Source organism: Podarcis liolepis (assembly GCF_965112155.1).
Source record: "Podarcis liolepis genome assembly, chromosome: 9".
In the NCBI taxonomy this organism is placed as follows: domain Eukaryota; kingdom Metazoa; phylum Chordata; class Lepidosauria; order Squamata; family Lacertidae; genus Podarcis; species Podarcis liolepis.
Window position 1 is genome coordinate 14,909,062 of NC_139564.1, and position 15,049 is coordinate 14,924,110.

At 45.8% G+C, this 15,049-nt stretch overlaps 1 protein-coding gene across 8 annotated transcripts in view; it reads left to right on the top strand.

The window, feature by feature from the left end:
• ARHGAP24 (Rho GTPase activating protein 24) overlaps positions 1–15,049 on the top strand; it is a 408,313-nt gene that overhangs the window by 346,337 nt on the left and 46,927 nt on the right. The window contains exon 1 of one of the 8 annotated variants that reach the window (XM_083458716.1): positions 1,693–3,049. The exons of the other annotated variants lie outside the window; for them this stretch is intronic. Coding sequence (XP_083314842.1) covers positions 2,935–3,049 — 115 coding nt within the window. The 5' untranslated portion in view covers positions 1,693–2,934. Of the gene's footprint in view, positions 1–1,692; positions 3,050–15,049 lie in introns of those variants that run through there. 8 annotated transcript variants of the gene reach the window in all.

A 15,049-nucleotide genomic window follows, 5' to 3' on the forward strand; every position in this document is an offset into this window, starting at 1 on the left:
GATAGATCAATTCATGGGGATTGCCCTTGAATGTTATATGCAACTTTTGCATACAGAGGCAGTAAGATTATTGCAGAGGCATTGTTGGCATCTGTGGGGCTTTGGATCTTGATGCCAAGAGCCCTCCTTTCCTTCTGCTAGTTCCCCTCTTCTCCAGTTGTTTGCTTCCAAATAACAGATACTGAGAACAAACAACAGAGAAGGCCGTCTGTCCGTATGAGTGTCCAGAGGCATTTAGCTAATCATCTTTAGACTGCTGTCCTAGATGGACTTTGAGCGGATCCAGCAAGAAAATTCTTATTTTCTGTGTGTGCATGCATCAGAGTTTTTTAAGATGCCACTTTATCCTCTACAGGTTCTGCCTTTTGACCTTTTTCCACGTCTACAATTAAGCTGGAACTGTACAACTTGATCTGTTATGCTGGGGTGGAAAACCAGTGGCCTTCTAGATGTTGTGAGACTGCAACTCCCATCATCCCTGACTTATTGTCCTTGCTGGTTGGGGCGTCTGGGAGTTGGGATCCAGCAAGACTTGGGGGAAGCACATCCTTGTCTTAAGGATGTATTATTGGTTGCCTGACAGGAGCTAGCCGGCCTCTTCCATCACCCATTTTTACACAGCAAGCTTTCTGCTGTGGGTTGCCATCCATGGCTGTTTGGCGGACGGCACTTGACCTTGATGGGTCACATGTTGTGCAGGTCAGTTGTGAAATTGGGCTTGCAGCGGAAGGCTGAGGGAAGTGCTAGAAGAAATAATAAACTCAATGCATACATGTACCATCGTTTGGTATTCAAAGCACTACACACAAGATCTGCATGTGCATGTTATTTGGGCAATGTGATACACTCTTGACATTTGTCAGACTACAGTTCCCATCAGCCTTATGGCCCGTGATCCTCAAAGTACGTTTCCGAGCACAATTCAAAGTGTTGGTGCTGACATTTAAAGCCCTAAACGGCCTCAGTCCAGTATATCTGAAGGAGCGTCTCCACCCCCATCGTTCTACCCGGACACTGAGGTCCAGCACCGAGGGCCTTTTGGCAGTTCCCTCCCTGCAAGAAGCCAAGTTACAGGGAACCAGGCAGAGGGCCTTCTCGGTAGTGGCACCTGCCCTGTGGAACGCCCTCCCACCAGATGTCAAAGAGAACAACAACTACCAGGCTTTTAGAAGACATCTGAAGGCAGCCCTGTTTCGGGAAGCTTTTAATGTTTGATGTATTATAGTATTTTAATATTCTTTTGGAAGCCGCCCAGAGTGGCTGGGGAAGCCCAGCCAGATTGGGGGGGGGGTATAAATAATAAATTATTATTATTATTATAAAGTGGTAGTCCAACAGCATCTGAAGGGCACCATGTTGGCTACTCCTGCTCTAATATTTGGAGTCAGCTTTCTGGGAGGCCTTGTGCAGCGGCAGAGCTTACTGAACAGGCAGCTCTGCAAATTATTAACTGGTTTATTAAACTTGCAGTAGCACGGTGGGGGCAGGGGGTTGAGAGAGAAAGACTCTCCTGGGCTCACATTGCTTATGAAAAAAATTCAATAGAAAATGTACAGAGAAGTAAGCACAGCCCTTTTATATTTTTATTAAAAAAACACACAAAACAGAAACAAAATCCAATTTCCCAGATGTTTGTCGGTCAGTTATACTCCTTTCCTGGTTGGATTTGAAAGGTGACTTTTTCTTCTTCTTTGCCATGGCTGTTGAAACATGAGAGAAACAGGCTTTGGTTACTCAGCATGAAAGTAGAAATAACATGGAACTGGAAGGGGCGAAGGAAAAGATTAATGGGGCTGGAGCGGGAGGGAAGAAAGACGTTCATGTGAGAGGCAGAAGGGCTCTTAAGCTGCCACACGTGACTGTTGCTTGAAGTCAACTCAAAGTCAACATTAAAAAAAGGGGGAAAGAGAGAGAGAAAGAAATCAACCTTGTAGAAACCGTACAAGCTCCCTTTGCCTCCCTCACATTGTTTTGCTTGCACCTGCTGCATGCATTCGTGCAAAGGGCTTGAGCAGAAGGCACTACGGCAGTAGTAAGAGAAGCAACAGCAGCAGCCTTTGAAACACTTGCACTGAGAACAGTTGGCACAGGCATATCTTGCGGGAGGCGTGTATTCCTCAGCAGATTCCCAGGAACTTGGTGGCTGTGCTGCTCGGCTGCTGAGCTGCTCAGCTGCTGATGCCGCCGGGGCTGATGCGTTTGCCGCGGGGAGCCGAGGGAGCAGGAGGAAGGCAACAAATCATCCAGACTATCAGAAGGGGAGGCGTTTCCTTGCATAGTAATTGGGGAAAGAAGAAGCCCTTTGAAGAGCGTCCGTAATGGACAAATGTAGCCTTTTGGGAGATGCTGTCATTATTTTTGTCCCCCCGCCACATTTGCAGAGATAAAAAGGAGTCGGCGAGGAACATCCAAGGCAATTCTTTGAAGCCCCTGTTTCTGGTCATTGTTCTCATCTTCTGCTCCCGCATTGCTATTTGCTGACCTATCCCAGTGGAATCTATGCCCTGCCTTCCGCATTTGCTCCACCCTATACGGTTCCAGCTGAGAAGAAGCACCGATTCCCCGTGCCAAACCCTGCCACGAGACCCCCCACGAGGCACCTTTCGTGGACGTTACACCTTTACGTTGAAAGTCTTTTGTCGGGACGTGGCATTGCTGCCATTCAACGGGAAATGACATTTTTTGCAAGCTGGAGGAGCAGGGAAGAAGGAAAGGAAACTACCTGAAATCACTAGCAAAGAAGGGGCGATCCCATCTCTCCTTTAAAGAGCTCACTGGCCACATTCCACCAAGACCGGGAAGATCAGAATTTAGGAAGCTCGGAGAGGAGATGCCACTCAAAATAGTGATAAATGTAAACGATGGATTGCAGTGTGCCATCTAGAAGTGGGTTTTAGCACATGCTTTTGGGTTGCGACTATTTCTCTGGCCTGCATGATGCCCGAAGACAGGAATACGGGGGTCCGTGCCTCAGGTGCCTTAGCATCGTCCCCCTTTGTTCCCAAAACTACATACAGGAGAATCAAGCGGTGTTTTAGTTTCCGCAAAGGTAGGTGCAGTTTGTCATTGTCATTGCCTTTTCTCTCCCCCCGCTCCCCGCTTTCAGAGCCTGTTCTGAAAGGTTTGGGGTTGCGAGGAAGAAGAGCTGTTGTGTTTTGAATAGAAATTCGGAAACAAAGGGCAAGCAACAATAAAAGACGCCAACGCTTGCTAGGCTGGTTTTATTTATCCTTGATTTGTTGTTGCACGGTTACTGAGTTTTTCTTCTCCAGTCTGCAACCCGCAACTGGACATTTTTTTAACGGCTCCTATAGGGTTAATTATTTTAAAATTACTGTGCACCAGTGCTAGCAAAATCCGTCAAGCACCAGGGATGCTGGCAAACCAGGAACACTTGGTTCCGCTTTAGCGTGGAAGAGGGCTAGAGGTCCAGCTGTTAGAATTGAAAGATGTCTGATGAGCTAAATAGGGCTTGCAGTACACACACCTGATTCTTTCCCTGTTAACATTTTGTTTTTTTGCACTGTGGCTTCTGCTTGCTTGCTCTTTTTCTGCGGCTCCATTTCACCTGCCGCAGAAAATGTCTTCAAACTTGTTCCCCCACCCCTTTCCTGGAATGTAGTGCTTCTAATCAATGTGTAGGGTTTTCACTGGGCGTGTGTCTGCATGCATGTGCATCTCAGCTCAGCTGGTGGTCATGGAGGAGGGAAATTAGTGATACCAAAGAGAAGAAATGACAAGATTGCAGGGTATAGGAACATTAGCAGAGCCCTGCTGGACCAGACAAGGTTCTCTCTGCTCTATAGTATCCCGTTTCCTGTAACAGCCAGACAGATGTTTCCTGGAAACCCACAAGTGAGGTCTAAGGGCAAAAACCTCTGAATGTGGGAACCTTCCCACATTGATTGCCTCCAGCACCTGATATTCTGAGGCATCATGCTTTTGCATTCAGAGGTTTCACTTAGCTATGTTGGCTAATGAACCTTCAAGATCAGAGGCAGTTCATCCTTGAGTGCGCAGTATTGTAAAATATTTATACGCATCAATTCTGAGAACAACAGGAGGTCTTTTCACCAGGATCCAGGAAACACTCGGTCATCAATATATGGAGTTGTGGGAGGTAGGGGGGAGATGTACATAGGAACCTGCCTCGGGTCAAGGGTGGCTTTGATGAATGCTTTACTGCTAACCTTATACTTCTTTCATTCAGTTTCTTGCCTTTGGGAACCTTTGAAGAGGTGAAGATAAATCAATGGCTGTGAGCCAGTTTCCTATGGCCGCTCGGCATGTGGCGAGGCATTTGGGAGGGGGTTGGGCAGATTGCATCACGCATGTCAATCATTTGTCAAAAGGACAAATTGTGCTTTTACATGCCACTGCAAACTGGCCTTCTGGGGCTTGGGCACATTGTGCAGGGTTGCGGTTGTGGGCTTGTGACAAACTATTCAGACAGGCCTCTTTGTCACACTTGTGGAAGAAACTAGAGATAAGTGAAACTCTCCCTCTCTGCCAAGAAATGTCGTGCATCTTCACAGCATTCCTTGACTGCCTTTGAAAAACCTGCAGGTATCTTTTGCCTTCCAAAGTTGCTTCCATTTTTGCTTCTCGGAAAATTCAGTGGCTACCTCTAAGGGTATGTGAAATCGCCATCAGAAATTTTAGCCTCATCATGAATTATTTTCGTTTCCCGTAGTTTCCAACGTCATCTTAGGTGAAGTTTGTTTGTGGAATTGAAGTAAAAAGGTTCAGAGCACCTGCTTATCAGATTTCTAAGGATAGTTTTTGGCTGATGTTTCCATGAGTGCATGGACCATATTCTTGGGAGATTTGCAGCCTACTGCACCATGGCACCTTGGACACTGTCCATTGAGAACATTGGAGAACAACCAGTCAGCCTTAGGTTTGCTGGGCACAGTTGTAATAAATTACTCCTTGAAGCAGGGTATAATGCCAAGGTGACTTTCCAACCTCTCCTATGAAAAATGGCTTTTGATCTGCCATATCTGAACAATTATGGGTCTGTACTTAACCTGCCATCTCTCAGCAAGGTAGTATATGGCAACCCAACTTCTGAATTCTTTTGTGAAAACCGTTTATCTAGATCTACCTTTTATCTAGATAAATCAAGATTCAGAACAGAAAATTGAAGAAAGCAGAGAATAGGAATAAATGGACAGTTCTCTGAATGGAGAGCTGTAGAAATTGGAGAACCCCCAAGAATCAGTACCTGTGCTTTTTAACATGTTCATAAACAATCTAGAATTGGGGTGAGCAATGAGGCAACCATGTTTGCTGTTGATATGGAATTGTTCAAGGTCACTAAAACAAAAAGAGATTGCAAAAGGGTCCAAAAGGACCTCTCCAAACTGAGCGAATGGGCGGGGAAATGGCAAATGAAATTTAGTGTAAAGTGATGCATGCCAGGGCAAAAAAAATCTTAATTTCACATTTACGCTCATGGGGTCTGAACTGGCAGTGACTGACTACGAAGGAGGCCTTGGGGTCATAGTGGACAGCCTAATGAAGATGTCGACCAGGTGTGAAGCAGCTGTGAAAAGGGCAAATTGCATGTTAGGGATCATTGGGAAAGGAACTTGATTGTAAAACAGTCGATCTCATAACACTAGCGTACAAATCTATGGTGTGACCACATTTGGAATACTATGTACAGTTCTGGTTGCCTTGGCTCGAAAAAGTTTATTGTAGAGTTTGAAAAGGTTCAGAAAAGGGGGACCAAAATGATCAAGGGGGTGGAGCCATTCTCCCATGAAGAAAGGTTGCAGCGTTCAGAGGTTGTTTGGTTTAGAAGAAAGACTGTGTGGTAGAAGTTTTACCATTGTGCATGGCACAGAGAAAGTGGAAGCTAGAGAAAAGTTGTTCTCTCTTTCTCATAAAACTAGGACTTGTTGGAATCTTCATGCAGATAAAATAAAGTACTTCTGCAAGCAGCCCATAGTTAAACTATGGAACTCTCTTTCACAGGAGGCAATGACGGCCACCAACCTGGATGGGTCTGAAAGAGGATTAGACAAATTCATGGAGGACAAGGCTATCAATGGCTCCTAGCCACGATGGCTATAGTCTACATCCACTGTCGGAGGCAGTAGGTCTTGAATACCATTTGCTATGAACCATAGGTGGGGAGAGTGTTGTTCGGCTGATGTCCTGCTTGCAAACATTCCACAGGCATCTGGTTGGCCACTGTGAGAACAAGATGCTGGAACTGATGGACCACTTCTGATTCTCCAGACTCTTCTTAGGTTCTTATGTTAAGTGGTCTCGGCTGGCATATATTTGTATCTTGCTTTTCCACCCAGGAGCTCAAGGATGTGTATATTTTCCCCACCTTCCCCTTTTAACAGCCCTGCAAGGTAGGCTAGGTTACGTTAATATATGTATATAAGCAGCAGTTCTTGTCAATAGGTGCAGCGGACCCAATCCGTATACCGTGCACCAGGCCCAAGAAATCCTGTTAGCATCCCTTGCTATCCCTATGGGGTAGAGAAGAGCAATTCTGACAGTTTCCATTTCTCTCCATTTCTCCTTTTCCCAGGCTTCATTGCAATTCACTTCTCCACATTTCCATATCGCTTTGTGATTTATTTATTTTTAAAATAAAGTCCTCATGAAAATTCAGTGGCGAATAATGTGAATTTCTCCTCCTAATATACACATGTTGCGATGCAATTCTGCCTGATGTACACATTTTTGCTGTACAGCTCCCCTGAAAGTACTGCATTTTGGTATTTTGTTTTTCACTAAAATCTTTTTATTGACGCTTTGCCCCAGTATTTGCACTTCTTGGCTGGAGAACAGCTTTACAAAATTCAGAGAACTGCGAACTTTGAAGGGTGACTGTCTTTGGGTTCTTGTACTGTTTGGCGACATGCAAATTGGCTGAGTTTGTCCTTAAATGCAAGCCAAATCCAAATTCTACCCCATCCCAAGTTTGAAATCCCCAGAGGGCAGCCTGCATGTTCCAACTTGTGGGGAGATGTGAAAGGAATAAGATGGGAATCTTCTCTGTATGGAAGCGTTTCAAGTGGCATTCTAGAAGTTTGGTAGACAGGTGAAATCTTAAAACCACAGCTGATGTTTACTTGTACAGTGGTGCCCCGCAAGACGAATGCCTCGCAAGATGGAAAACCTACTAGAAGAAAGGGTTTTCCGTTTTGGAGGTGCTTCGCAAAACGAATTTCCTATGGGCTTGCTTCGCAAGACGACAATGCCTTGCGAGTTCCTGCGGGGGTTTTTTCCTCCCCCCTTTTTCTAAGCCGCTAAGCCGCTTATCAGCTGATCCGATAAGCAGATAAGCCACTAAAAGCCGCTAATAGCGCTAATCCGCTAATCCGTCAATGGGCTTGCTTCGCAAGACGAAAAAACCGCTAGACGAAGAGAATCACAGAACGGATTCTTTTCGTCTTGCGAGGCACCACTGTACCCGGGTTTCAGAGCTTTCCACTTATTGCTGTCCATCCTCACGCTCTCTGTTCAGACCCATCTCCCGTTTCTGCTGCCTGAACTTCCCACACCCTCCTTTGTACAGTGCTAGTCCCAGGAGAGGTGGAAGCGGTTCTTAGGCAAGCACCACCTCTCCAGTAGAAGTATACAGCAGAGATGTGGAGTGGTTGCTAGGCACCCACAGCGCCACGCAGTTTTTAATTCTTTCACCGCATGTGCCAGAGGTGCCACTAGCTCCAGCCAGATGAGGGGAAATGATGGTAATGCCAGTGGACTCTCTTGCCAGCAGTAGGACAGAGTTACCTGGCCAGGGCACCGGGCCCATTCATAATATATCTATTGGAGGAACAGTATGTGCTCTTGCCTTGCATCTGACGTGTTCTTGGCTTCTGTTATGCTCCGGCCATAACTATTCATGGAATGTTCAGAACTTGGTGAGAATATTAACTGTTTCATCTGCAGACAGTCAGTTCTGCGCTCACCCCCGCTTTTTAATTTAACCATCCCAGGCGTCTCGGGAGGAAAAAATATGAGACTGTCAGCTGTTTTCACCCCTACATAGTTCAACAGTGTGACCTTCTGTTCTGAAAGCAATAGGAGCGAATGAGGGCACCTTCCCTTGGGGCTCTCTCCTCTGTGGCTGTATAAGAGGAAGGTCAGGCGAGTGCAACCAATACACCTTCAGACCCCTTCAAGCTGCAGTCGCCAGTGAGATTGCCTGCACTGGCCAATTACTCACCCATTACCCGGCCTGGAGCGATTGCAGGTTATGCAAGAAGGAAAAAAGATCCCTCCTTTTTTTCAGAAGTACACGTCTCCTTATTTGTATGTATGTGCTGAAATGACCCATTCACAAGTGTTCCATGAGCTCCAAGGAGGTGGTGTTTCTTTCATCAGCAAAGAAATGTAAAGCAACAGGGCTGCTTTGGAGCATTGGGCAGAGATGATAGCACAGGGTGATGAAAAGGAAAGCAAACACTCCATTCTAATCACTATAGTCTCATTTTCCTGGGATTAGGAACTGATAAGCAAAGGACTTTATGAAATGGAATTGGTAATTTGTTTTTTGTCTCTGGTAGGATTGGCATAAAATATTATTTAAAGTACAGTTGAGCCAAAGATTGTTGGAAGAGTTTCTTTGGAGAAAAATTCTGAGAATTTTCTCCGCTCTCAAAAAGGTGCTAATAATGATTGGTGGGGTGTGGATTCCCATTTTCCTCCACAACCCCCAGAATAACATTGTGCTCGGGGCATTGTGGGGTTTACAAAATGACAGCGCGGCTCCAGAAATGGAAATTGCACTGTTGGTTCTTGCGGCAGCAGTAATGCAAACCAAAAGCATGAGAATAAAAGCAAATAAATCGTGACATTGCTTGTGTGAGTCGCCCCCTGTGAAACTATTTTGAAATTTGCCCCCTGCAAAAAGAGAAAGAAATATGCATTCATTGGAATGCAACTAGGAATACAATGCATTGCTACATTGGGTTAGATCAGTGGCTCAATGTAAGTAATGCAAGGGGAAACTGACCCTCCAAGTGTTCTTGGACAGCAGCTTCCATCAAGCTTCAGCCAGCATGACCAACAGTCAGAGATAGTGGGTGTTGTTATCCAACAACATCTGGATGGCCATAGGTACACCACCCTTGATTTATACCAGACAATTCAGGAGGAACCAATGGTTTTCCTGGAATATTTGGGACTTGTATTTTCTTCCTCTAATCTGCTGCCTTGACTGGATCACCAAATAATAATAATAATAATAATAATAATAATAATAATAATAATAATAATAATAATAATTGTACCCTGCCCATCAATAAGAAAGTAACAGGAGGGCGTGTGGAAGACCACAGGCTCCCTAATGTACCTAAACATTGTCTTCCAACAATGGTTTCCCAGACTCAGGTACTTAGAGGCACGGAAATATAGGTGCAAACTCCTGGGAGTCCTGGATGCCTGAGCACCGACAAAAATTCCCCATGAAGGGGCCAGGCAACCACAAATTTCAGTGTCAGGGCCATGCACAGTGCATGGCACCCACAGTCACGGGGCCAATCTGGCACCCCAGCATGAAAATATGGCCTTCATGAATATTTTGCTATCCTCGGTGCCTCCGTCAAGTCTTTTTGAAAATCCGTCAATGCTAGTGGCCATAGCAACATCGTTGGCAAAATTAGTTCTGCAGATCAATTGTGCATTGTGCGACCGTGTGCTTCCTTTTGTTTGTCACCTCTTCATTTAAGTGCTTGTGATTACTGTATCTGTACTATTTCTTAAGTACGGATAACCATTCTCTTATGGGAGGAAATAGCAATCAGGCTCTCCTCCCCACCCCACCCCCACCCCCCGCTTCACTAGCTTCATCTCTCATTCCATCTCCACCTTTATCTGGATTGAGATAGCCTGGCCACTGTCATCCATGCATTGATAACCTCAAGTCTGGATTAATGCAATGTGCTCCGTGTGGGGCTGCCCTTAGGGCCTGGTCCAGAATCTCCGGCTAGTGCAGAAGGATTGGGGCAGATGACCATCACCATAGGACACCTCTGCCAAAAACTGGCTGTCCAAATGCTGTTGGTCTGAGTTCAAAGTTCTTATGTTGATATAGAAAGCCCTGAACAACATGGGCCCAGGGCACCTGAGCCCCTATACCCCAACTTGATTCATCTGGAGGAGTGCTGTTCCTTGCTCCCCATGTTAGTGGACCAACTAGGCTGTCATGAGCTGGAGTCAGGTATAGGTCAGCAATGAAACAAAAAAGCACCCAATGTCAGTGAGGTTAACTCTTTATTCAGAGAAACAAACCAGCTCATTCCTAGTGGTCACAGCAACCCTTTGCGGTAGGTCTTGCCCCAATGAAGCAGTTGCAAGGACTGAAGTTCCTACTACTCTCTAAGGCTCCTCCCCCACTTCCTTCCCCAGCAGTCTAGGACTCTGTTGTATTGTCTCGCTTTTCTCCCCCCCCCTTCATTTATCTGCATTTTCTGGGAGACCAAGGTGGTGAGGAGCTGGTCACAGCAGGTGGTGGAGACACCCTGGCTTCTTCACCAGTCTGACTCATCTTTGCCTCTTAGCCTCCCCCTCCTCTCCAGCCTTCTTTCTGCCTCTGATTCTGGACTGCCCTCTGCCATAGACTCCTCCTGCTCACTAAACCCTGTTTCCTCTTCAGCTTCCGACAACTCCTCCCTTCTCCTAGGCTGCTCCATCTTCTCCCTCTGACCACTCATCAATTGTCCCCTGGCTCTGAGCCATCTTCCCTGGTGCCTCCCACCATCCCTCTGCTTCCAGCAATTCCATGACATAGGCTCAGTTAGAAGTAAGGCATTTAGTGTGGATGGTTCCATTCTATGGGACACCCTTCCAGCAGAGATTCGACAGACAATCCTCTCTATTGACTTCCAGCTGACTTTTGAAGAAGGCATCTCTGAAAATAAAATGCTGAATTGAGAAACGTCCAGGAACGTTGGCATTTTCTTAATACTGGTCCATCTCCTTCAGTATGGTCTACACTGACTGGCAGTAGCTGTCCAGGTTTTCAGGCTGAAAGTCTTTCCCAGCCACACCTAGAGATGCCAAGGATTGAACCTAAGATCTTCAGCATGCAGAGCAGAAGCTCTGCCATGGAGCTACAAACCTTCCCTATCTGAGCCAAAGCAAAGCTGGGAGCAAAAGAATGTTCTCCCGGAGCCTGGGAAGTCTAATTCAATATAGCTAATCCATAGTGCTAATACCACAATTAAATTCCTCTCATGTTGCTGGCTGCTGCATCTTCTCTGTTGCAAAATATTATACTGCTTGTAGCATCTGTTAAGGGCTCGTTTCCTGCCCCCATGCAGTAACACTGATGGTCTTCCTTGTGTGAGTGATGTTGTGTGTGTGTGTGTGGTTTGTTGTGTTGTTTTGCTACGCTGCCCCCAAGCAGATGGTGTCAAGGAAGGAGTCTGTACTGTGCAAGAAATAATGCTGACACCTAATATTTCTTCCTTTCCCCCTTGCTTCTGTTGGTTTTGCAAAAGAGAAGTTAAAAAGTGGTGCTGCTAAGGGGGGGAGGAAGTCAAATATCTTCAGAAAAAAAGGCCTTGCACCTAGGGAGGAGGAGACAATAAAAACTCATGTAGACTTTTTGCTCTGTTGACTCACAGAACATGTACAGTGGTACCTCGGGTTACATACGCTTCAGGTTACAGACTCCGCTAACCCAGAAATAGTACCTTGGGTTAAAAACTTTGCTTCAGGATGAGAACAGAAATCATGCTCCGGTAGCACAGCAGCAGCAGGAGGCCCCATTAGCTAAAGTGGTGCTTCAGGTTAAGAACAGTTTCAGGTTAAGAATGGACCTCCAGAACGAATTAAGTACTTAACCTGAGGTACCTCTGTAATGTTCCTGCAGCCTTCTTACCTGAAAAATTCCAGAACCCTTTCATAAGCAGGTAGTCATAGAATTGTAGAGTTGGAAGGGACCCTTAGGATCATCTAGTCCAACCCCTGCAATGCAGCTGTCCCATACGGGGATCGAACCTGCAGCCCTGGCATTATCAGCACCAGCTGAGCTATCCATTCAGCCTATGCTATAATACTTTATTATGAGAACATAAGAAGAGCCTACTGGATCAGGCCAATGTTCTATCTATCCAGTCTGGCAGTTTGTTTCACGGTGTCCAACCAGATCCCTGTGGGGTACACGCAAGTGGGACCTGAGCACAAAATCCCTCTTCCCCTCCCTGTGGTGTCCAGAAGTATTTCTGCCTCCAACCATGGAAGGTGATCATAACCATCATGGCCAGTAGTCATTGGCAGCCCTCTGCTCCATGAATTTGTCTAATCTTCTTTTAAAGCCATGTTGGCCATTTCTGCCTTATTATTATTATTATTATTATTATTATTAATAATAATTCATTTATTTATACTCTGCCCATCTGGCTGGGTTTCCCCAGCCACTCTGGGCAGCTTCCAACAGAACACTAAAATACAATAACCTATTAAACATTAAAAGCTTCCTTTAACAGGGCTGCCTTCAGATGTCTTCTAAAGGTCTGTTAGTAGTTTTTCTCTTTGACATCTGGTGGGAGGGCGTTCCACAGGGCAGGTGCCACTACCGAGAAGGCCCTCTGCCTGGTTCCCTGTAACCTCACTTCTCGCAATGAGGGAACTGCCAGAAGGCCCTCAGTGCTGGATCTCAGTGTCTGGGCAGAACGATGGAGGTCTTGAGAGAATGAGTTCCATAGTTCAACAGTTTGCTGCATGAAGAAGCACTTCCTTTTATCTGTCATGAATCTTCCAACATTCAGCTTCATTGGACGTTCCCAAGTTCTAGTGTTATGATAAGGTTGTAAAGACTGCGGAGAGAATAATTGGGTGCACTCTTCCCACTATGCTTCCAGGTGCCGTAAGAAAGCTGCAGAGATAGTGCAGGATAGTGCGCACCCTGGAAATGATCTTTTTCAGCTTATGCCTTCTGGAAGAAGGTTCAGGGGTATAAAGACTAGGACCAGCCGCCTGAGAAGCAGTTTCTATCCAAATGCGATTTTGGTTTTAAACACAGTTTAAGGTAGTCTCTATGTGAGTATATTGTATTCAATTATGGGATATCAGAGTTTTTAGGGGCTAACCAGGCTGGGATAGTTGGGATAGCAGGCGTGTTAGTTTTTGAATGTCTGATGTAGATTTTTTTAAAATTTCATTGTTCTGTATGGGACAATGACAATAAAGATTATCGTATCGTATCGTATCGTATCGAACAGGGTATTTACCAACCACGAACAGCTGGTATGAAGCTGCTGTCCCAACATTGGTTTTTCTCCATCTTATCTGACTGAAGTAGGGTGAAGGTGAGATCATGCACCAACAGAGCCCTTTTGGTATTTCTGCCGGTACATCCATGCAGCTTTGACCTCACCCTGCCACACCACAGCCCCCATCCAGGTATGATGAGAGGGCAGCTCCACAGTTACGGCCCACCACACTGGCCACTACTGGGACTTTATATAGCAGTTATCCCATTATTTCTCCATGGCAGCCGTGTGAGATAAAGCAGCCTGAGAGTTTGAGACTCATCTCGTATGAGTGAGGTTCTTAATCTTAGGGTTGTGGGTTCAAATCCCACGATGGACAAAAGAGTCCTGCATTGCAGGGGATTGGACTAGATGTCCCTCGTGGTTCCCTTCTATGATTCTATGAACCAGTGTGCTTTGTGGCCTAGCTTTACTTGGACTCCAGGTCTTCCCTCTAGAGGTCCAGTGTTGTAACCAGTGCTTTCCTTCTATAAAAACTGGTGCCGGCACTCACCATGAAGTTGTTACAGTAAGTGCTACACTTTTAACCAGTGGTTTTCTTTTGTGGGGAAAGGGGGGTGCTGGTACTGTGTACCCTTGAGTCCCATCCCCCCCAAGAAAGAAAAGCACAACTGCACCACACTAGCTCTCTCACTTTTGTTAAGAAGCAACTCCCTTCTAGAGGATTGTTGTGTGAATCCAGTGTGCTGTTTGAGTGTATTCCATTGCATGCATTTGCAGCAGGAAATTTCCCCAAGGCTGCTTCCTCCCTCATGTACACAAGGCAGATGAAGTTGCACAGTGACCCGCATGGCAGATTTACGTGATGTAGAAATTTCATTCTGCGCGAAGCCGAACTGACCTATGCAGGCACCCATTCATCCTTTGCAATGGATGAATTTTGCGCTCGTCCTTAGCGATGAGAGTCATTTGAAATCATCACTGTGGCAGTCTGCTATTGGGCGGTGTGTGTGTGTGTGTGTGTGTGGCAATTCTCTGCTTTATAACCCACAATCTTTCATCTTGCTTATGTAAGCGAAGGTTCCAATCTCCTGAGTTTGCGGCTGTCTTAGTGACAAGGAATAGTATTTCCCATTGCAACATCACAGAATTTTGTAGAGCTGAGCCAAAGTGAGGGGAGGGGCGAGTGTATTTTGTTAACATGCTTGCCCCCCCCCCCACCTCAAAAAAGCAACTTGTCTTTATTGAAAGAGAGCCCAGTTACACATTTGAGCTTTTTAGTATGCAGTGTGTGTAGCATATGGCCTGTGAATTTGACTAGACGATAGACTTTACCTGTTGTAATGGTACACAGAGATGCTTGTAGAATAAAAACAGAGTAGAAAGGACATAACTTGGGTAGAAAAGGCTTCCAGTTCTAACCTCACTAACTAGTCTAGAGAAGACAAAGGCAGCCATGCTTGCTCCTTTGTTCTCAGAGGGCAGATCCAAGGTGACTTCTCATCTTGAGGTTGAAAAGAAGAGTGTGAGGAGGAAGTTGTGAGTAGGATGCAACCAAAGACATTTTAAGCCTAATGCTAAAGAGATAGAAGGGCCAGCCAAGAGGGATAGTCTAGGAATCTGGAGGTCCCTCACTCTGTTTGCCTTAACCCTATGCCAACCACTCTTCTGGAAGCTGAGTTGCACTCTTTTTAGCCATCTTGGGAGGCTGTGCTCAAAAGAGCACAGATGTGTTTGCAGTGGGCAAAAGGGAATGTGTCCCCGTCACATTGGCAACCAGTGCCAATTCCATAGTTTTCCACACTGCACTGTGATTATCAAATGGCTGCCATACACAATGTGGCAGGTGGAGAGAT